We start from the raw sequence: 24,433 nt of genomic DNA on the forward strand, positions 1-24,433 counted from the left end.
GGAGGGTTGCAGCCAGAAATCAGCTCCCCAGAGGAGACAAAAGGCACACCTGAGAAGACGCGCTCATTGTACATCCAGAAAACCAAGCGGCAGGGACGGGGGAGGTGATAAGTCACAGCCTTCAATTGGGGGTGACCACGCTCGCCAAGCACCTGGTCACCTGAGCTGCTTGGACCTGGGAAGGGCACAAAACGCAGGCCCAACAGAGTCTGCACCTTTGTGGAGTACCCGAGTACCTGAACCTGAGCGACTTAGACCTGGGAAGTGCATACAACCCAGGGCCGGCCTGAGACAGTTCCCGGCAGAGCAACCTAGAGCCTAAGCAGTGTAGACAGGGAAAGCACACACGCCGTGAGTGGGGGCAAACCCAGTGTGGCCGAGACACCGAGAGCACATGCCAGTGATATTTGTTTGCAGCATCCCTCCCTCCCCACAGCACGACTGAAAAAGGGAGCCTAAAAAAGTGATTACCACCGCCCCCTTGTGTCAGGGTGGAAATTAGACACTGAAGAGACCAGCAAACAGAAGAAGGTAAAACAAACAGAGGGAACCACCTTTGAAGTGACAGGTGCAATAGATTAAAACCCTGTAGTTAGCACCGACTACATAGGAAGCGGCCTATAGATCTTGAGAAGTATAAGCCGGATCAAGGAACTATCTGAAAATTAACTGACCCCACTGTCCACACCACCACCAGAGAAAGTCCTAGATATATTTTTACTATTATCATTTTTTAAATTAAAAAAAATTTTTTTTAATCCTCTATTACTCCTTTAACTTTCATTTTTATAACCTATTACTTTGCAAAAAAAGACCCTATTTTTTAAAGCAAACTTCATATATATATATTTTATACTTTTTGTGACTTTGTTTTTTTCTTTAATATTGTATTTTTGAGAACCCAACCTCTACTCTAGATTTTTAATCTTTGCTTTTTGGCATTTGTTATCAATTTTGTACCTTTAAGAACCCAATCTTCAGTACCCATTTTTACTTGGGAGCGAGATTACTGGCTTGACTGCTCTCTCCCTCTTTGGACTCTCCTTTTTTTCCACCAGGTTGCCTCTGTCTCCTCCCTTCCCCTTCTCTTCTCTACCCAACTCTGTGAATCTCTTTGTGTGTTTCAGACAGTGGAGAACACTTAGGGAAGTGATTACTGGCTAGCTTGCTCTCTCCCCTTTTGATTCCCCCTCTTCTCCTCCTGGTCACCTCTATCTCCCTCCTCCCCCTTCTCTTCTCCATGTAACTCTGTGAACCTCTCTGGGTGTCCTTCATTGTGGAGAAACTTTTCATCTTTAACCTAGATGTTTTATCATTGGTGCTGTATAGATGGAGAAGTCCTGAGGCTACTGTAAGAATAAGACTGAAAACCAGAGGCAGGAAGCTTAAGTACAAATCCTGAGACCACCAGAGAACTCCTGACTCCGGGGAACATTAATCAATAGGAGCTCATCAAACACCTCCATGCCTGCACTGAAAACAAGCACCACCCAAGGGCCAACAAGTTCCAGAGCAAGACATACCATGCAAATTCTCCAGCAACACAGGAACACAGCCCTGAGCTTCAATATACAGGCTGCCCAAAGTCACACCAAACCCACTGACATCTCCTAACTCATTACTGGATACTTCATTGCACTCCAGAGAGAAGAAATCCAGCTCCAGCCACCAGAACACCGACAAAAGCTTCCCTAACCAGGAAACCTTGACAAGCCATCCATCCAACCCCACCCACAGCAAGGAAACTCCACAATAAAGAGAATTCCACAAACTGCCAGAATACAGAAAGGCCACCCCAAATACAGCACTATAAACAAGATGAAAAGGCAGAGAAATACCCAGCAGGTAAAGGAACAGGATAAATGCCCACCAAACCAAACCAAAGAGGAAGAGATAAGGAATCTACCTGATAAAGGAAGCTCAGCTCTGTGTTGACCTAGAGGGGTGGGATGGGAGGCTCAAGGGGGAGGGAATATATGTATAGTTATAGCTGATCCACTTGTAAAGCAGAAACTCACACACCATTGTAAAGCAATTATACTCCAATTAAACAAAAAAATTCCAAGAGGATAAAAAGAAAGAAGGAAAAAAAAAAACTTGTTTATAGACTCGTTCAGTAACCAAGTTTAATAACCTTCCATTATCTAGTCCTCTTTCACGAGATCCACTTGCAGCCTGAAGCGTGCTCTGTTACCTTAGAGAAAGACAATGGTTCCATGGCTTTGTGTATGGGATCCCCTCAATTTGGAAAGCCCTTCTCATCCCTGTCCCCTAATTCACTATGGTTTTAATTTGCATCTTCCTCATGATTAGTGATGTTGAATATCTTTTCATGTGCTTATTGGCCATTTGTATATCTTCTCGGGACAAATGTCTTATCAAATCCTTTGCTCATTTTGGGTTGTTAGTTTGTTGTTGAATTCCCAGTTACTTTGTAATATGGAATGATTTCATGAACACACCAGATTTCCAGAGTTTAGAATGATATGAAAATGCTAGAGGCCTTGGGAAAAAGGTGCTTCCCTGGTGGCTCAGCTGCTAAAGAATCTGCTGGCAATGCGGGAGACCTGGGTTCGACACCTGAGTTGGGAAGACCCCCTGGAGAAGGGAACGGCTACCCACTCCAGTATTCTGGCCTGGAGAATCCCATGGGTGGACACAACTGAGCGACTTTCACTTTCACTTTGGGAAAAGGAGAAGGAAGAGATGAGGTTGTCAAAAAAAAAAGTTTTAATTAAAAGAATTTTTTAAAAGTCTTAGAAAAGAGAAAAGGAAGCTTACTTTCAGGATTCTGAGCTCATTTTTGTACTGTTATTTGGCAACCTTATGGGTTAAATAAGCAGTGGTGGTTGACCTTAGAACCTAACCACTATTTAAAAACACTATTTATATAAAAATGCTCTTATAATATTCTAATCTTAAAAATCTTTGGTATGTAATTCATATATATTTTGATGATGGTAGTGGTTTAGTTACTAAGTTGTGTCTTGCAATCCCATGGACTGTAGCCATGTAGGCTCCTCTGTCCATGGGGTTTCCCAGGCAAGAATACCTGAGTAAGTTGCCATTTCCTTCTTGAGGGGATCTTCTCAACCTAGGGATTGAACCTTGGTCTCCTGCATTGCAGGTGGATTCTTTACCAACTGAGCCACTATATACTAAAACTTAAATTAGTAAAACATATTGGTTGTACTAATGGATTACAGAAATAAATATTTATATACAATGACTTTAATTGGGAATTTAATGCTTTTCTATTACCAAATGTTGATTTACATGAATCACTTGTAGGATGCCATTATTAAGAAAATACATATTATACAGAGGAACAGAGTTGATATTTAATCATGACTGAGAGAAACATGAAAACAAGCCTCTAATCTACAGATATAGACAAAGGTTGTAGAAAAGGAAGGATGACGTTGACATCTGTGCTGTTAACTGAAGCAGCTGGGAAAAAGAGAAGTATTACTGACCACTGGTCATAGATAAATAATCTCTAAGAATAATATCCAGTTTAAATGACATAAAATTTATTATTTTAAAAGAAACTGTTACTTTGTTTATTGAAAATGGATAAACTATTGGATTTCTGCATTTTTGGTAAAATGTTATAAGAGCTTGGTTAGATAAATAGCTAATATTGTAGGTGCAAAATGTGATTTACACATTTTAGAATAGATATAATGTTATTTAAAAGTATATCTAGGGTTATTTTCAGTGTTCCACAGGCTATATTCTATGTAAATAATTCATAGTTAACAGAACATCTCATTCTCCAAAATCAAAACAACATCATCTTTCATTAAGCTGAAACTAAAGATGAGCTTTCCATTTCTTCTCAGGATCTGTGTTGCTAACTGTGGAAAGAAAATTACAGAGTAAACATTTAACAACAGACAAGCAAAATCACTGGATTTTAAGTTCTCTTGTAACTAGAAAGAGCATTAATTCCTAAAAATTTTTGTTGCTCAATATAAAGTTGGGGTTTCTCTTATGGTGCAGGTTGGGGGGTACAAATAACGTTGCTAAAACTTCTACACGGGATCCGACTTTGCACCTCTTGCTTTTTAAGCAGCAAACTTCTAAGATTATTAAGTTGACAAGTCAACACTAGTGAACAATTACAGAATTACTGCTTTAGTATCTTTGAGTTTACTACCTTTGCTACTGTGAAACCTTTGGCTGTTCCCAAATCTACATGTAAAGTTCTTTGTGGTCACTCTGGCAAAGGCGAAGTTCTCTTCCCGCTACATTCGGGTGGATGAGGACTGCAGCCCCCACGCAGGGCTCTCACTCCTGTGGGAGCTTTTGTTCTAATTTGTTGCTCCCTGGCCTTTTGCTACTGGCCCTTCCTAATGACTGTCTCTCCCACCCACAGTGACATTCAAGGGAGAACTCTGGTAGGTGGTGTTTTTCCTCAAAGGAAACTAGTTCATTTGTTAACAAATATTTTCAGTGCTCCAAATAAAAAAGATTTGGAAGAATACTTACCTATTTTTCCTTCTTTTTCTAATTTTTTCAAATGTAGCAAGACATTATGTTGGGCCATTTTATGTAAATGCTCGGGAGTATCCTAAAGGAAAGATGACAGTGTTTTTAAATTTTTAATTTTAATTAATTTATTTCTGGCCACACCACACAGTGTGCAGGACCTTAGTTCCGAACTCTCACCCTCTGCAGGAGAAGCAGAGTCCTTACCACTGGACCACCAGGGAAGTCCCGACAACATTTCTTTTTCAAAAAAATAACAGGGTTAGTCTTTTTGAAACTTTTAAAGAAAAAAGACAAAAGACGACAGTCTTTTTTGTTGTTGAGAGGTACTTTTTTAAAAAATATTTTAACTGAAGGATAACTGCTTTACAAAACTGTGGTTTTTCTGTCATACATCAAGAATCAGCCATAGGTACACCCATGTCCCCTCTCTCTCAGACCACGCTCTCATCTCCCTTTCCATTCTGCTCTCATCTCCCTTTCCATTCCAGCCTTCAGCCTGTCACAGAGTCCCTGTTTGAGTTCCCTGAATCAGACAGTAAATTCCCATTGGCTATCTGTTTCACACATGGTATTGTAAATTTCTATATTACTCTCTCCATACATCTCCCCTTCTCCCTCTTCTCCTCCCACCTTGTCCATAGGTCTGTTCTCCATGTCTGTTTCTCCACTGCTACCCTGAAAATAAATTCATCAGTGCTGTCTCTTCAGATTCCACATATATGTGTCAATATATGATATTTATATTTCTCTTTCTGACTTACTTCACTCTGTATAATGGGCTCTAGTTTTGTCCACTTCATTAGAACAGATTCAAATGCATTCCTTTTTATGGCTGAGTAGTATTCCATTGTATATACATACCACAGCTTCTTTATCCATTCATCTGTTGATGGACATCTAGGTTGCTTCCATGTTCTAGCTATTGTAAATAGTGCTGCAGTGAACACTGGGGTACATGTGTCTTTTTCAGTTTTGATTTCCTCAGGGTATATGCCTAGGAGTGGGATTGCTGAGTCATATGGTGTTTTTATTCCTAGCTTTTTAAGGAGTCTCCATACCATCAAGAAGACAGCTATAACTCTAGGTTTTTATATAGTAATAACCAAAACTATTTCATCCTATATATGTCTCACTTTGGGTCACTGCTGCTGCTGCTAAGTCGCTTCAGTTGTGTCCGACTCTGTGCGACCCCATAGATGGCAGCCCACCAGGCTCCCCCATCACTGGGATTCTCCAGAAAAGAACACTGGAGTGGGTTTCCATTTCCTTCTCCAAGGCATGAAAGTGAAAAGTGAAAGTGAAGTTGCTCAGTCGTGTCTGACTCTTAGCAACCCCATGGACTGTAGCCTACCAGGCTCCTCCATCCACAGGATTTTCCAGGCAAAAGTACTGTATAATTCACTAGCTTGTTGTATTGTTTAGATTACACATTATAAGAGGTAACATACACTTATTTGTCATATACACTATTTGTCTCTTTTATTCTTTAAGAATTTTTCAAAGTCAAGCTTCTTAACTAAATTGACTATCTCCATTTCTCAGCTCCCTGAAAATGTTTTGTTAAGGTCATCAAATTACATTTTAATGAAAATTCAAAGAATTCTTTTAAGTCCTCATTTTACCTGAAATCAGCAGGCGAGTCTCTCCTTTTGGAAGAGCTCTTCTCTTTTCCCTTCCCTAGGTTATCCTACCTCTCATCATTTTGTCTTCATTCTGGATATTCTTCCCGGGATTTCTCTTTAACACTGATGTCTACAATGAATTGTATCACTTGACTCTCTTCTCTTTTTACTCAATCAACTTGCCACTGCATTAAAGATTCCCAAGTAAAAACCTCCAAACCCAACTCTTCTTGAAGCTCCAGCACCATGTATTATATCCACCAGCATGATTTTCTAGGTCTAATTATACAACCCCCCTGGGCTAAGATCTGTGGTGGTCATTCTCAGTTTATAGGCTGAAGCCCACATTTTTTAGCATGGCAACCAAGGGCTTCCTCTGACCCACCATGCCTGTCTTTCCTGCCTCATATCCTGGGACTCCCTCCCTACCCACCTGCAACATGCATTCTGTGCTCCAATAACACACATGTTTTGGGGGGGGTTTCAAACACATAAAAGGCTTTTATGACCCCCATTGTTTGAACACATCTTTCCTTCTATTTAGAATGACTTCCCTTCTCCTGTATCTGGCCTGGGAAATGCTTACTCCTTCTTCAAGAAGCGATTCAATCATTACGTTTCTGAAGGTGTTCCAGACAAGTCTCATGACCCATTATCTTCACCAGGTACAACTGACTTCTCTTTCCTTTGTGCCCCCAATGTGCTGTGTATGGGCCCTGGAGGGAAGCTTGGTGTGACAGAAAAACACAAGGTTTGAGTATCTGACTTCTGACATTTGAGTATGTGACATCTGCGAGTTTTGTGCCTTTGGAAAAGTTACTTAGCTCACACTTTTCAAGTCAGTTTTTAAATCTATTAAGTTGGAATAATAGTATCTTTACGTAGTGAAAACTTGGGGTACAGGAAATTAAGTACCCCAAAATACAAGTGTAATGTGAAGCATGTAGTACTGTATCTAACACATAACATGCTCAAAAAAATGGGAGCTATTATGAACATGTCTGTCTTTGCTAAACCCCAAGTTCTCTGAGGGAAGAGATCTGTAGTCATCTTAGTATCTCTGCACCTAGTCCAGGGGCACACGAAAACTTCAGTAAATGTTTGTAGAAAGAATAAATGTCTCCACAATATCTAATGCTATTCTACATGTAACAGATGCTGTACACATATGCACAGTGAACACATCCCTGAACACACCTCTGAATGCAGAACCAGCATTTCTGAGTCAGGCACAGTCACTGGCTGACTCATCTGTGAGGGTTAATCAGAGAGTTCTGCAGCCTGTACTTGGGTTAGAAAACACTACCCATGTTTCAATTTCAATGCATAATCTAGAATGGCTAAACTCTAGGAAGTGAACTCTTTCACAGAATTTAAATATTTACACTTCCCCTTTGCTCCTGGCACTTTTTATCTTCAGCCCTTTAAATCATTCATCCATCCCTTTAAACACAAAGCACAATGAGTGTGTTTTAACTGGTTTTTGATAACTTAGGCCTATGGGACATTGGGACATTGCTGTCATTCAATTGCTAAGTCGGGTCTGACTCTTTCTGACCCCACAGACTGCAGCACACCAGGCTTCTGTCCTTCACTATCTCCTGGAGCTTACTCAAAGACTCATGTCAAACTCAGTGATGCCACCCAACCATCTCATCCTCTGCTGCCACCTTCTCCTTCTGCCCTCAATCCTTCCCAGCAGCAGGGTTTTTCCCAATGAGTCAGATCTTCGCATCAGGTGGCTGAAGTATTGGAGCTTCAGCCTCACCATCAGTCCTTCCAATGAATATTCAGGGACTGACTGGTTTGATGGGACATTAAAGACCTTTACTAAATGAAACTCACTCAGGTTCCTTTTCAAGCTCATCTTTAGTTACACTCTCAGGTATCTTATGGCTGTATAGGTTATAGCAGTGGGAGTCTTAAAACCCAGATAATCTTATTACATTCTTAATCCCTAAGCTATACTGCCTACATCAGTTATCTAATGTACATTTGCTGAGAAACTGAATCCTACGGACAGATTGCCATATGCTGCTGTTAAACAAGGATGTGCTCAGAGGCCACTGTGTGAGGGGCTCTTTCTCTACTAAATGACTTTCCTCATGTTCTTCTTTGAGGCCTTTCTCCTTTTAGTCCATTGGGCTTCCCTTGTGGCTCAGCTGGTAAAGAATCTGCCTGCAATGTGGGAGACCTGGGTTCAATCCCTGGGTTAGGAAGATCCCCTGGAAATGGGAAAGGCTACTTACTCCACTATTCTGGCCTGGAGAATTCCATGGACTGTATAGTCCATGGGGTCACAAAGAGTTGGACATGACTGAGTGACTTTCACCTTCACAGGCACTGCTACTAATTCTCACTGCTATTAGCCAGGATCTGTCTCCAGCAGATCACCCCTTCTCACTCGCTGCCGAGTAGGACACTAGATAATAAAGATGGTCAGAGTAATATATTATTGTTGCTAGCTGCTCAGTAGTGTCCAACTCCCTGTGATTCCATGGACTGTAGCCCGATAGGATCCTCTGTAGCCTGATCATGGAATTTTCCAGGTAAGAATACTGGAGTTGGTTGCCATTCCCTTCTCCAAGTAAAACATAAATCATAACAAAGCCTCATCACCAGGCTGTTGGCAATGATCTCCTACAGAATGAAATATGAAAGGCTTAATAATGGCTCAGAAGGGTTATTCTGTGGGCCAGTGTTTACCAACTTCTGCATTCTAGAAACTTGAGATTTGATGATCTCAAATCTATACAAGTGACTAATATTACTTAAAAAATTAACAGACTCATTCTGCTCTAAGATGTGATGAGTTTACCACATTAATAGTCTATTGAATAGATTCTTCTATTAAAATTGTGGCTATGTACAAATGAGATAAACAAAAATTACCTTGTAAATACTTTTTACAAGTTCCATTGCTGTGAATGACTTTTCAAAGTTCTCATGAAATACTGTAAGAATCTGCTGTTCTCGGATGTTTCTGTGAGAAATGTATTGTAGAATTTTAGCTTCCGCATTATGGATAACTGGGCCATGTCCTGAATCAGAATAATTATAAAGATTATTTCAATGAAATAAAAAATTTTAAGTACAACTGAAGTTAATTCACTCTACTAAAAAAATATTTCATACAGTGAACTGGAAAGGCACACTAAATATACAAGTGAGTATTATTTGGAAAACTATACAGGTGATAAGATAATCACATACCAAGCCAAAAACTATTAGAGAATTATGTCAAAATCTATATAAAATATTACAGTGTTCATTAGAAAAAAGAAGAGTAAGAATTAAAAGATAACAACAAAAGTAACAATAAAAATAGTAACCACAACAGTAACAACAGGTAGTATTAACAGTGTTCATTATTTGCCAGTTGTTGTTCAGTTGCTGTGTCTGACTCTGCGATCCCGTGGACTGTAGCATGTCAGGCTCCTCTGTCCTCCACTATCTCCCAGAGTTTGCTCAAATTCATGTGCTTGAATCGGTGATGCCACTCAACCATCTCATCCTCTGCTGCTCCCTTCTACTTTTACCTTCAATCTTTCCCAGCATCAGGGTCTTTTCTAATGACTCAGCTCTTTCCAACAAGCAGCCACAGTGTTGGAACTTCAACTTGAGCAACAGTCCTTCAATGAATATTCAGGGTTGATTTCCTTTAGGATTGACTGGTTTGATCTCCTTGCTGTCCAAGGGCCCTTAAGGGTCTTTTCCAGCACCAAAATTCAAAAGCATCAATTCTTCATGGCACTCAGCCTTCTTTACGGTCCAACTCTCACATCTTTACACGACTACTGGAAAACCCATAGCTTTACCTATACGGATGTTTGTTGGCAAAATGATGTCTCTGCTTTTTTTTGGTCTCTGCTTTTTAATACACTGTCTAGATTTGTCATAGCTTTCCTTTCAAGGGGCAAGTGTCTTTTAATTTCATGGCTGCAGTCACTGTCCACAGTTATTTTGGAGCCCAAGAAAATAAAAAGTCTGTTGCTGCTTCCACTGTTTCCCCAATATTTGCCATGAAGTGATGGGACTGGATACCGTGATCTTAGTCTTTTTTTTAATGTTGAGTTTATTTGCCAGATACTGCTCTAAATGTACTTTATTCTTACAAGAATCCCATGAAGTACGTATGTTTATTCTCCCCTTTGAACAGCAGAAACTCGGGCATAGGAAGGGTAATTAATCTGCCTGCAGTTACATATAGCTAAGTGGAGCTGGGATTCTGACTCAGGTCTTTTAACCACTCTGTGTTCTTAACCACTATGCTTATCAAAGATTGAAAAGTGGAATATATAAAGTAACTTCATGGAAGTGATGAAGAGCTATTAAAAATTCACAAGGACCACAGGAGAACTTTGAGTCTTATGTACAGGCTAGCAGTTCAGAAACCTTGATAACCCAGATAAAGTCATAATGAAATTTACCTTCTCTTAAAACAGTGAAAATGAATGTATTACACCAATCTGCAAGAGAGGTTTTTTTAAAGATACTTGAGAACAATCACCAGGAGTAGGGGCTTCCTTGGTGGCTCAGTGGTAATGAATCTACCTGCCAATGTAGGGGATGTGGGTTCAATACCTGGGTCAAGAAGATCCTCTGGAGAAGAAAATGGCAACTCACTGTAGTATTCTCGCCTAGGAAATCCCATGGACAGAGGAGCCTGGCGGGCTACAGTCCATGGGGTCCATGACTTAGCAACTAAAGAGCAACAACAAGAAACCAAAAGTAGACTGAGCTGTTATATAAAGAGCTCAGGCTTTATGATACGGACTACCATTTACTAGCTGTATGGCTGTGAAAGGCTCTGAATCTTGGAGCTTATTTCTTCAGCTATCTGCTTCACTGAGTTTCTGTGAAGACAGCTTTGTGAAGGTCCTGACACTGTACCTGGCAGGTAGGGTAGCAGGCTTCAATATGTGCTAGCTATGGCTATGGAATACCATTGAATAAGCCAGTTCACTGGATTCACTGAAGCCAACACTCCAAGAACCTATACCAGGCACCCTCTCATTAGCTTTGCTCCAATGTGAGTGCATCAAGCATCTACTCTCTTCTTTCAAAACAGTTGTTAGCCTCTGCTTCTTTGATGTCATAACATTAATCCAAATGCCTAGTACCACCAACTGTATGTTTCTCACCCCTCAGCAGTGAGACCTCATGAGAGAATATGAAGGTATTGAAGACATTGTATTTACAGATCTTTTCATGACTCTCTGGCTAGGAACAAGTTAGAAGGACTTAAAAGAGTCAGTTATTGAGTCTCTTTTTCCTCCTGGGGCCTTCTGTTGGGTCCTGTATCTTTCTTAGGTTTTAAGAGGGAGAGGAGATTCATACTGTAAAGCAGGGCAGTGACAGCTGATATACTAATAATAGGTATTTTTTTTTCCTTAGTAACTGAAATAAATGTAGTCTCACAGTTAATATGGAAAATATTGATTTCCATGCATGCATGCTTGTTACTTCAGTCATGTCTTCTCTTTGCAACCCTATGGACCATAGCCTGCCAGGTTCCCCTGTCCATGGGATTTTCCAGACAAGAACACTGGAGAGGGTTGCCATTTCCTTTTCCAGGGGACCTTCCTGACCCAGGGACCAAACTCACATCTCTTAAGTCTCCTGTATTGGTAGGCAGGTTCTTTACTGTTAGTGCCATCTGGGAAGCCCCTCTGATTTCCACAGTGTGAGTTAAAAAACTAAAGCTCAGAGGTCAAATGTTACAGGTCACATGGCTAAAATGCAGTCCACAATAGAAATCAAGTTAACAAAACTAAAGATAGCTCATGAAATGAAAACATTTTCTGGTCCCAATAAGTTTATTTCCTTTGTTTAAGAGTTCTATTAACAGCTGGGTAGATATTAAAAAATAACGCTATCTTTTAAAAAAGTTATTAATACAACTCTCAGTCTTCTTTTTAATTGCATTGCTAGACAAGACTTAGGGGTGTAATTTAGAAAGAAGCAGTTTATACATATCCTCAAGAAGCAGTTTATACATATGTACATATACATATACAAACCAAAAGGAAATCTTTCTCATCATTTGAAACAAATGGTTTGCTAGGTTAAAAGAATGACCCACCTGGATATATAACTTTAGCTTTGATTTTTAATAACTCTTTCAGGGAGTTCATATAATCATAGAGGTCTTCAAATACAGTTGTTCCTTCCCCTAGGATGCAATCTCCAGAAAACAGAGCATTTTCTTCTTCTAAGACTAGAGCCATATGATCATCAGTGTGGCCAGGTGTGTATACAACTCTAGTTCAAAGAAGAAATAGTAACAGTTGGAACTTGTAGGCTTGGAAGAAATTTTGAGACGTAAATTATTCTCTCCTTCTTTATGGACAAGACACAAATAAATGATGTCAACACATTTTCTGAAAAGAGTGGCGTCTTAACTACTGGACTGCCAGGAAATCCCCTACATGAAGGTTTATGACCATACCAATAATAAACCAGTTAACTAAGTCTAAATAATTTGTTCTACAGAGTACTTGATTGCTCAGCCACATATAGGCAACACTCTCTAGTAGTCATTTTTTTCTGTTATTACTCCTGTACTTTGAATTGTATACTTTGAATTACTGCAGATTTCATGTTGTTTTCTTGTTTACCATTCTACCTCACAAGGCTATGAACTCTGAAAGGCAGGACTCCTGTCTAATTCTAATCTTTATATTCTCAATGCTTAGCACTCAGTAGTAGCTAATGGAGAAGGCAATGGCACCCCACTCCAGTACTCTTGCCTGGAAAATCCCATGGACGGAGGAGCCTGGTGGGCTGCAGTCCATGGGGTCGCTGGGAGTCAGACACGACTGAGCGACTTTACTTTCACTTTTCACTTTCATGCATTGGAGAAGGAAATGGCACCCCACTCCAGTGTCCTTGCCTGGAGAATCCCAGGGACAGGGGAGCCTGGTGGGCTGCCGTCCATGGGGTTGCACAGAGTCGGACACGACTAAAGCGACTTAGCAGCAGCAGCAGCAGTAGCTAATATCAATATATTGCTTTCCATGTGCCAGGCACTGACTTCAGGAATTTACAAGCATTATACACTTAATCCTTCCTACTAGTAATGGGGTGGGTACTATTAACCTCTCCATTTTCTATTTTAGAAAATGAAACCACAGGAGATAGCAAAAAATGTCTGATGGAATAAGATTTAAATTATGTTTTATTTAGCTTGAGAGGTTAATTATCCTTACCTTTTTTTTTAAAATACAACTTTATTTTTTGGCTGCAAAAACAGAACTCTGTTTTTATTTTTTTTTAATTAATTATTTTATTTTTTCAGCTGCTCAATGCAGCATGAGGGATCTTAATTCCCTGACCAGGGATCAAACCCATGCCCTCTGCAGTGGAAGCAAAGAGTCTTAACTACTGGACTGCCAAGGAAGTCCTTCTCTTTGCCTATTCTAAATAGTATTGCATTTTATGTGCCTGGAATACTTTATTTTTCTCAATAATGGACTTTTTTGGGGGGAAGATAGGGCAGATATAATTGCATATTTGCATTTACTGTATAGGAACTGAGAGTGTGTTTCTGGTTAAGACTGGATTAACACCTGCAACTCTTCTTTTCCTCCTAAAACATCAATAAAATTACCATAAAGGGATATGTGAAAAATGGCATAAACCCATTGGAGTGAGGAGAATGGACCATATCATTAGAATTCTAGAAGCTAAAAGAAGACATATGAGTGAGAAATGACTTATTAGATGAGAGAAAAACTGACATGTAAGCTGGCAGAGGTGAAAGCTGAGACAGACCCAACCAGATTCACACTGCCGAAGTCTCCAGTCTCTGGATGTGGGGCACCAGGAATCTAGTAGAGGAGGGAGCTGAGATTAAAGGAAGAAAGATTCATTGAGAGTGTATTTAACACACATTCAAGTCTTCAGATTCCCCTCTCGTTTGGAGCAGCCTGACAAGCACTCCAACCCCACTGAAGGAAACGACTGGAGATTTAATCTTCAATGAGGGAAAGTTCAATGAGGGTGAAACACAGACCCTCGTTTAGGACATTAGTGGGGCTGTTTTTCTTTGTGGCTGTGGTAGCGACACCGACAGAGGTAGCGACACTCTTCTAAAAACAGGAAGACCACATGAACACACATGGATCCCCAAGCCTTCTTTCCACACTCAGCTTCCACACTCAGCTCCTATAATGCTGTCAGCCAGGCCTTTACTCTTCATGAAGATGAGAAGAGTCTTTGCTGGGAAACACTCCCAGCTCAGGAAGAAAGACTGATTCCTATGCTGGAAGTTCCCCAACTAAACAGTTCATCTAGATGACGCCACAGTGTGGCGCACAACCTACAGGAGCCCTCTTACGTTTTCAGAGCTCCCAAATAGCTGTCACCTCCCTTAGAAGACATCCTGGAGGAGGGCATGGCAACCCAGTCCAGGAGAATCCCCACGGACAGAGGACCCTGGTGGGCTACACTCCACAGGGTCACAAAGAGTCTGACATGACTGAAGCAACTGTGCACACATTCACCCTTTGAAGACACTGGTAAACACCAGATCACCAGACATCTGAAGAGAGCCTTTCAAACTGAGGAGAGCAAATAAAAACAAGCAAACCAATTTAGAGGCTACAAATTATAAGGAAGAAAATTTCCAACAAAAACAAAAACACGCACAAACCTCCCCTCCACAGCCACAAAGAAAAACAGCCCCACTAATGTCCTAGGAGAGATAAGAAGTTGCAATGATGAAACAAGAAAGAATAGTATGAATGGAGCATTTATGGGGCAAAATGATCTCCTGAAAGCTAAAAATGTGAGAAGAGAAAGGGAAAAATAGGATTAGGAGATAAAGCTGATAAAAACCTCCCAGAAAGTACAGCAAAAAGGCAAAAAAGACAGAAAACAGGAGAAAAAATAAAGTTAGGGGATGAGTCTAAGCGTTCTAACAAAACAGGAAGGGTTTAATAAATGAAACAGGACAAAACAGATTAGAGAAAACATCAGTGAACAACTTCAGGAAAATTGTGAGACCTGAAGGACACATGTTTCCAGACTGAAAAGGCCTTTCAAGGATCCAGCATTATAAACTTCCTCCAAGGTATACCACTGGGAATTTCCAGAACATAGTGAAGAAGAAAAAAAAAAAGAAAGAAAGAAAAAATACAAACAGGTGGTCAAAAAAGTTCAGCAACCTGAAAGGTTTCAGATTTCTCAGTCTTGATACTGTATTAACTAGAAGGCAATGAAATCTTGCATATGAAACCAAGAAGGAAAAAAGATTTTCAACCCGGAATTTACAAATAGTACACTTTAAGTCAAGTTGGATTAAACAGAGACATTTTTAGATGTGAAAGGTCTTAAAAATGCACTTTCTCAGAAAGCTATTGGAGGTGGGCTCCACCAAAACAGGAGTATCAAGAAAGAAAATTATGGGGTACAGGGGACAGGTGACCCAAGACAGGAGGGAGGCAAGGGGAAGCCCCAGGTGAGCATGAAGGGAATTCTGGGAGGATCATAGAGTCAGCCTGGAAGAGACCCATCCTGGACAGCAAGTTAGGAGGCTCTGAGGGAGGTTCATCCAGAACACGGAAGTGCGAGAATCCCAGATACATTTAAACATTCTGAGAGAATATTTATATAATTGGAGTTGAATTAATGATAAGTATATAGAAAATTATTCAAGTAACAAAACAACTATTAACTGCAGGAAAGCAGGAAAGGAAAATTAAGCACAGTTTACTACATGGTTCAGCTGTAAATAGTATCTATAGTCCTAGTAAGGTTAACATTGAATACTGAGCTAAGCAAAATTATGACCCCAGAAGACTGGGAGACAGGAATGGAGCCCATAAATAAGAGAAATGGGAAAACCAACTCTGATTTTTTTCAGAGTGGGAAATTAATTAAAAAAAAAAAACAAAAAACTAAATGGGAAAGTCAAGATGGGGCAAAGGATCAAAGAGTCCTTCAAGATTTGTTACTGTCATTGCTCTACCCTCTTTCATTTTTTCTCCCTAGAGGTGTCCATTTTCACCCCTTTTGCTAATTATATATGTCATGTGCCTGAATTTTTTTTGCGTGTGTGTGTCTGTCTGGCCTAAAAAAGCTACCTACCGAAGGTAATTCTGCATTCCTCTCTGCTTCAAGACCTTGAAAAGCCTACCTAATAGTCTAATAAACATATTTTCAAGTTCGGTTTTTAGATTCTACCAACTTATGATGAGTAAACCTTCTGGGCTTCCTAGGTGGCGCTAGTGGTAAAGAATCTGCCTGCCAAGGCAGGAGACATGAGACTTGGGTTCGATCCCTGAGTCAGGAAGATCCCCTAAAGGAGGGCATGGCAACCCACTCCAGTATTCTTGCCTGGAGAATCCCCTGGACAGAGAAGCCTGGCGGGCTACACTCCATAGGTTTGCAAAGAGCTGGACACGACTAAAATGACTGAGCATGCACATGCAGGTAAACCTTTTTTTAATAAAGTAAGTTAGATTACATTACTTTTTAAAGTCTGAAGTGAAGTCGTTCAGTCGTGTCTGACTCTTTGCAACCCCATGGTCTGTAGCCTACTAGGATCCTCTATCCATGGGATTTTCCAGGCTAATCTAGAATTAAAAAGAGAATCTATAAAAAATAGACAAGTTTAAATTATCTGTCTTATTTAAGCTTAACTCACAGGACCATATTACTAGTAAGCAACAATGAAGCTTCACTAACAAGATGTGTAACTATTAGCAACTAAAGGCTCAGTATTTTTATGGACTATCTCTAACAAACATTTAAAAGTCAGACAGTTTCACTATAATCTATGCCAGAGCATAGGTAAAGAAGGAAAACTTATGACTGCCAAACCTGATAAGGCTGCACAAAAAGAAAATTAACTACCCAATCTCATTAATGAATATTATTATAAAAATCTTAACCAAAATATTAAGCTGGCCAAAAAGTTCGTTTGGGTTTTCCCCATAAGCTGGCATGGAAAAACCTGAATGACCTTTTTGGTCAACCCAATATTAACAAATAGAATGCAAAAGCAAATTTAAAAATAACATAGTGATCAAAGAAAGTTTATAAAAAAATGCAAGGGTGTTTCAATATTATAAGATCCCTGATAATAATAATAAAGCTATGGAGAAAACTAATAAGACCACTGCCCTAAACATTGCAAAGATGACAAAATTCAAATCGTAACAGTATTTAAGAAAACTGACACTACTCTAATGGCATTAGTGATAAATTAATAATAATTAGATGTCAACAAAGGAGCCCAAAATGCAGTACTTGGGTGCAATCTCAAAAATGACAGAATGATCTCTGTTCGTTTCCAAGGCAAACCATTCAATATCACAGTAATCCAAGTCTATACCCCAACCAGTAATGTTGAAGAAGCTGAACCTGAATGGTTCTATGAAGACCTACAAGACCTTTTAGAACTAACACCCAAAAAAGATATCCTCTTAATTAAAGGAGACTGGAATGCAAAAAGTAGGAAGTCAAGAGATACCTGTATAACAGGCAAGTTCGGCCTTAGAGTGTAAAACGAAGCAGGTCAAAGGCTCACAGAGTTCTGCCAAGAGAATAAACTGGTCATAGCAAACACCCTCCTCCAACAACACAAGAGACGACTCTACACATGGACATCACCAAAATCAGACTGATTATATTCTTTGCAGCCAAAAGATGGAGAAGCTCTATAGAGTCTCAAAAACAAGACCAGATGCTTACTGTGGCTCAGATCATGAACTCCTTATTGCCAAATTCAGACTTATTGAAGAAAGTAGGGAAAACCACTAGACCATTCAGGTATGACCTAAATCAAATCCCTTACGATTATACAGTGGAAGTGACAAGTAGATTCAAGGGATTAGATCTAATAGACAGAGTGCCTGAAGAACTATGGGAGGAGGTTCCTGACATTGTACAGGAGGCAGTGATCAAGACCATCCCCAAGGAAAAGAAATGCAAAAAGGAAAAATGGTTGTCTGAGGAGGCCTTACAAATAGCTGAGAAAAGAAGAGAAGCTAAAGGCAAAGGAGAAAAGGAGAGATATACCCATTTAAATGCAGCATTCCAAAGAATAGCAAGGAGAGATAAGAAAGCCTTCCTCAGTGATCAATGCAAAGAAATAGAGGAAAACAACAGACTGGGAAAGACTAGAGATCTCTTCAAGAAAATGAGAACTACCAAGGGAACATTTCATGCAAAGATGGGCACAATAAAGAACAGAAATGGTATGGACCTAACAGGAGCAGAAGATACTAAGAAGAGGTGGCAAGAATACACAGAAGAACTATACAAAAAAATTGTCATGACTCAGATAATGACGATGATGTGATCATTCACCTAGAGCCAGACATCCTGGAATGTGAAGTTAAATGGGGCTTAGGAAGCATCACTATGAACAAAGCTAGTGGAGGTGATGGAATTCCAGTTGAGCTATTTATTTCAAATCCTAAAAGATGATGCTGTGAAAGTGCTGCACTCAATATGCCAGCAAATCTGGAAAACTCAGCAGTGGCCACAGGACTGGAAAAGGTCAGTTTTCATTCCAAACCCAAAGAAAGGCCATGCCAAAGAATGTTCAAACTATTGCACAATTGCACTCATCTCACACGCTAGCAAAGTAATGCTCAAAATTCTCCAAGCCAGACTTCAACAGTACGTGAACCGTGAACTTCCAGATGTTCAAGCTGGATTTAGAAAAGGCAGAGGAACCAGAAATCAAATTGCCAACATCTGCTGGATCACTGAAAAAGCAAGAGAGTTTCAGAAAAACATCTATTTCTGCTTTATTGACTATGTCAAAGCCTTTAACTGTGTGGATCACAACACACTGTGGAAAATTCTTAAAGAGATCACCTTACCTGCCTCCTGAGAAATCTGTATGTGGGTCAAGAAGCAACAGTTAGAACTAGACATGAAACAACAGACTGGTTTCAAATCGGGAAACGAGTACGTCAAGGCTGTATACTGTCACCCTGCTTATTTAACTTACATGCAGAGTACATCATGTGAAATGCCAGGCTGGATGAAGCACAAGCTGGAATCAAGACTGCCGGGAGAAATATCAATAACCTCAGATACGTAGATGACACCCTTATGGCAGAAAGTGAAGAAGAACTAAAATGCCTCTTGATGAAAGTGAAAGAGGAGAGTGAAAAAGTTGGCTTAAAACTCAACATTCAGAAAACTAAGATCATGGCATCTGGTCCCATCACTTCATGCTAAATAGATGGGATAACAATGGAAACAGTGAGAGACTTTATTTTTTGGGGCTCCAGAATCACTGCAGATGGTGACTGTAGCCATGAAATTAAGACACTTGCTCCTTGGAAGAAAAGCTATGACCAACCTAGATAGCATATTAAAAAGCAGAGACATTATTTTACCAAAAAGGTCCATCTAGTCAAAGCCATGGTTTTTCCAGTGATCATGTATGGATGTGACAGCTGGACTGTAAAGAAAGCTGAGCGCCAAAGAATTGATGCTTTTGAACTGTGGTGTTGGAGAAGACTCTTGAGAGTCCCTTGGACTGCAAGGAGATCCAACCAGTCAATCCTAAAGGAAATCAGTCCTGAATATTCATTGGAAGGGCTGATGCTAAAACTCCAATACCTGGTCACCTGATGTCAAGAATCAACTCACTGGAAATGACCCTGATGCTGGGAAAGATTGAAGGCAGGAGAAGGGGATGACAGAGGATGAGATGATTGGATGGCATCACTGACTTGATGGACATGAGTTTGAGTAAGCTCCAGGAGTTGGTGATAGACAGGGAAGTCTGACATTTTGCAGTCCATGGGGTTGCAAAGAGTTGGATACGGCTGAGCGACTGAACTGACTGACTGAGATGATACCACTCTAATGGCTGAAAATGAGGAGGAACAAAGAGCCTCTTGATGAGAGTTTGAGAGGAGAGTGAAAAAGCTGGCTTAAAACTCAACATTCAAAGAATTAAGATCATGGCATCCAGTCCCATCACTTCATGGCTAATGATGGGGAAAAGTGGAAACAGTGGCAGAATTTATTTCCTTGGGCTCCAAAACCACTGTGGTCAGTGACCACAGCCCTGAAATTGAAAGACAGTCCTCCCTCGAAGAAAAGCTATGACAAATCCAGACAGTGTACTAAAAAGAAGAGACATCATTTTGCCAACAAAGGTCCGTACAGTCAAAGCTATAGTTTTTCCAGTAGTCCTGTATGGATATGAGAGTTGGACCATAAAGAAGGCTGAGTGTTGTGAAGAATTGATACTTTTGAATTGTGGTGCTGGGAAAGACTCTTGAGAGTCCCTTAGACAGTAAGGAGATCAAATCAGTCAATCCTAAAGGAAATCAATTCTGAATATTCATTAGAAGGACTGATGCTGAAGCTGAAAGCTCCAATATTTTGGTGACTTGACGTGAAGAGTCAACTCATTGGAAAAGACCTTGAGGCTGTGAAAGATTGAAGGTAGAAGGAGAAGGGGGGAACAGAGGGTGAGATGGTTGGGTGGCATCACCGACTCAATGCACATGAGTTGAGCAAACTGTGGGAGACAGTGAAAGACAAGGAAGCCTAGTGTGCTACAGTCCATGGGTTGCACAGAGTCAGACATGACTTAGCCACTGAACAAGAAGAAAACAGAAATGAGTGTAACTTAGAATGATTTCTCCCTTACAAAAAAAAAAAAATCAAATCCTTATAAAAAATTCTGCTAAAAATTTAATAGATGTAAGGTACAAGAACATGAGCTACTAGTGTAAGGGGAGCAATTACTTTTGAGAGGCATTAAGAACTATTATTCTTTTATAGTTTCTAAGTATATGCTTTATATATTGCAAACAATTACATTTTTATAGTTGCACCAATGTCAAGTTAATAAAGAGATGTTAGAAATGATCTCTGGTCTGATTAAACCTGTTGCAACCTATTAATGAAAGTATTCATGTTATACGAAAATGATTCCAGTAGGTATATTTCTAGCAAATATAAAAATATGTGAAGACAGTCTACAGAATGGGAAAACATTTGCAAACCATATATCTGATGAAGAGTTAACATCCAAAATACATAAGGAACTTAAAAAACTCAACAGCAAAAAAAATCCAATTAAAAAAAGGACCAAAAACTTGAATAGACATTTTTCCAAAGAAGACAGATGAAAGACCAACAGGAACATGAAAACTGTTCAACATTATTGGTCATTGGGGAAATCCAGATTAAAACCAAAATAAGATGTCACCTCATGCCCGTCAGAATGGCCATCATCAACAACATAAGAGATATGAAGTGCTGCTGTGTGTGTGGAGAAAAGGAAACGATTGTGCATTATTGGTAGGACTGTAAATTGATACAGCCACTATAGAAAACAAGATGGAGAAGTCTCAAAAAATTAAAAATAGAACTACATATCACCAGCAATTCTATTCTCAGGAATAGATGCTCAGGAAATGAAAACACTAACTTCAAAAAATATCTGTAGCCCAATGTTCACAGCAGTGTTATTTACAATAGCCAAAACATGGAAACAACCTAAGTGGCCACTAATGGATGAAAAAGCTGTGATACACACACACATATACACACAATGCAGTCTTATTCAGCCATAACAAATGAGGGAATCCTACCATTTGGGACAACGTACATGGACCTTGAAGGCATTATGCTAAGTAAAATAAGTCAGACAGAGAAAGACAAATACAACATGATCTCACTTATATGTGGAATCTTAAAAAAAAAAAACACACACACCAAACTCACAGAAAAAGAGATCAGGCATGCAGTTACCAGAGGTGGAGGGTGAGAGGAGGGAGAAATGGAGGAAAGGTAGTTAAAGGTACAAATTTCCAATTATAAGATAAGTCCAAGGCATACAATGTACAACAAGGTGACTGAAAGCTCTATAAAAAAGCTGTTAGGAGAATAAATCCTGAGTTCTGATCACAAGGAGAAAATTGTTCTTTTTTTCTTTTTACTCTTCTTTCATTTCTTTTTAACTATATGAGATGATGGACGTTAGCTGAACCATAATACATGTAAATCAAACCACCATGGAAAAAATAGTGTCAGTGTGTATCATATCTTACAGACAATTCTATGAATAATCACAATAAAATGCATTTATGAACAGACTCTGTGGTTTTTTTCTTTTAATTGAGAAAGACTCATTTGGAAAACCATTCTTTTCAGAGTCTGCAAATTGCCTTTTCTGTCAACGTGCTTGCCTCCTTCTCCACCCGCTGGGTTGAGGGAGGTGAGCATGGCGACCTTGAAAGCAAGGACTGAGGGTAATGGAATCACAAGATGGAAGGAGCTTGAAACCTCACTTGCAGGAGGGCTCCTCACTGATCACTACCCACGTTTGGACTTTCTGTGACTGAGAAGTAAACTTCTTCCATGTTTTAGCCATTACCCATTTCTGGATTGGTTGACCACAGCAACTAGAATTAACTAATATTAATTAGTGAAGCTAAGGAGTTGATTACTTGAGGTACTTACGTACAAAAAAGCTTAAATTTAATATGTGCTATGACAAAACAATAAAGGTTATAGGAAAGTTAGGGGAAGGAGCAATGAATTTTGCCCAGAAAGGGTTCTTAAAAGGGTTCTTAAACTAAGTAATGGGTAGATTAGGTTTGAAGAATGAACAGATAAGAATCTGTCAGGGAGACAAGTTGAAGAGAAGGGGCGATGCCTGGTACAGGGGATGGTACGAGCCAAGGCACAGATGCACAGAATGTCCTTGTAACTGTGCCTATGAGGGTAGTGATGAGAGCGAAGACCAGGAACCTGTGGGGCCAGACTGTGACACATCAGGGGAACAAACATTATCTTGTGTGCAGGGAGCACTATTCCATGTTCCAGGTGACACAGGCTATGAAGGGTTAGATTAGGAAGACAGGAAGACTGAGTAAGAGGTAGTGGTTGTACACAAGGTGAAAAAGAGGCTGCACTGCCAAGTATTTCTGAGGTTAAAAACTAACCCGATTAAATGTAGCAGGCAAGGGTGGGGAGGGGAGAAGGAGGAACGATAAGAGTGAAGAGGAGTCAGCTTCTATCTTAGCAAAAAAAAAATTTCTATAAAGTACTAAGAAAAGTAACTATTTTGAAGTCAGAAAGCAAGTACAGTTTGTGGGGGAGAGAAAACCAGAATTAGTTCAGCTTTAAAGTTGAATCTGAAATACCCTTTCAAATCCCTCAGACAGGTCTCAGGAGAGATGAGTCTGGCCTGAAATGTGTTTACTTTAGGGATGGGTCAGCCTTTGGAAGTGAGAGCATGAGACAGCCCTGAATTTACCTAATGGGAAGATCCCTAAATCACCCTAGCAGGAAGCTACTCCATTTTTTAAAATTTAAATTTGATTTATTTGAAAAGGTCCTCAATTAATTCAAATAAACAATTTTAGAAAGGTAGATTGAGTGAAAAGTCTTTTCCTCTGCTTATCAAGCAACCAGAGAAACCAATGTCAGCACATCTTCTGTATCCTTCCTGAGGTATCTTCACTCAGACAAGCAAATGTGATGAATCTCCCTTCTCCCGCTTTTGTAACACATAGGCGTAGATCCCCACCCTGCTTCCCCAGCTCAAGGACGATGACTTACCTTAGTGTGGCACCTTCAGTCTTAATTATATCTCCATCTTTCACATAAACATACTGTTGCTCTCCGTTGCCTATAATTTCTTTTCTCTCAGGATTCCGTGGGAGTTTTTTAACGCAATAGGTAGTGTCTAGTCACAAAACATGTAAAATATATGAAGTCACATTTTAAGTGATAATTCAGCCTTTTACAAGGCCAACTTCCATACAGCCACAAACACTTGAGTAAATTAACAGTAAGAGGCAACAGAAATTGGGATGAATTATAGCAGCATACCTCTGAGATGGTAACTATTTTTTCCCACCTTAACAAAGAGATTTTTATTCTATCATACCCTTTCAGATCTACATAAAAGCCTTTGTGTTTTTCTAGTCACTCTTATTTTTATAAAAAATTTGGAAATAGCACTTCACAGTCTCAGCTAGCTTTGAGATCAAGATGGGTACTGAATATTGTATAGCACCAGGAACTCTACTCAAAGCTCTGTAATAATCTATATGGGGAAAGAATCTGAAAAAGAATAGATATATGTGTGTGTGTGTATATATATATATATATATATTTATGTCTGTCTATCTATCTATAAGATCACCTATCTATCTATCTATAAGATCCCCTGGAGAAGGAAATGGCAACCCACTCCAGTATTCTTGCCTGAAGAATCCCATGGACAGTGGAGCCTGGGGAGGTGGGGGGGGGGGGCGCAGCTACAGTCCACTGGGTTACAAAGAGTGGGACACAAATGCATGCATAAGTGA

General features: G+C 39.8%; 1 protein-coding gene across 1 annotated transcript in view; it reads right to left on the reverse strand.

Moving 5' to 3' along the window:
* Positions 1-3,215: 3,215 nt before the first annotated feature.
* LACTB2 (lactamase beta 2) overlaps positions 3,216-24,433 on the reverse strand; it is a 32,709-nt gene continuing 11,491 nt past the window's right edge. Inside the window, exons 3-7 of the mRNA XM_027561157.1 lie at positions 23,679-23,805; positions 12,205-12,383; positions 9,012-9,160; positions 4,495-4,576; positions 3,216-3,860 (exon numbers count right to left, since the gene is read on the reverse strand). Coding sequence (XP_027416958.1) covers positions 3,817-3,860; positions 4,495-4,576; positions 9,012-9,160; positions 12,205-12,383; positions 23,679-23,805 — 581 coding nt within the window. The 3' untranslated portion in view covers positions 3,216-3,816. The remainder of the gene's footprint in view (positions 3,861-4,494; positions 4,577-9,011; positions 9,161-12,204; positions 12,384-23,678; positions 23,806-24,433) is intronic.

This window comes from Bos indicus x Bos taurus, chromosome 14, assembly GCF_003369695.1.
Source record: "Bos indicus x Bos taurus breed Angus x Brahman F1 hybrid chromosome 14, Bos_hybrid_MaternalHap_v2.0, whole genome shotgun sequence".
Classification (NCBI taxonomy): Eukaryota; Metazoa; Chordata; class Mammalia; order Artiodactyla; family Bovidae; genus Bos; species Bos indicus x Bos taurus.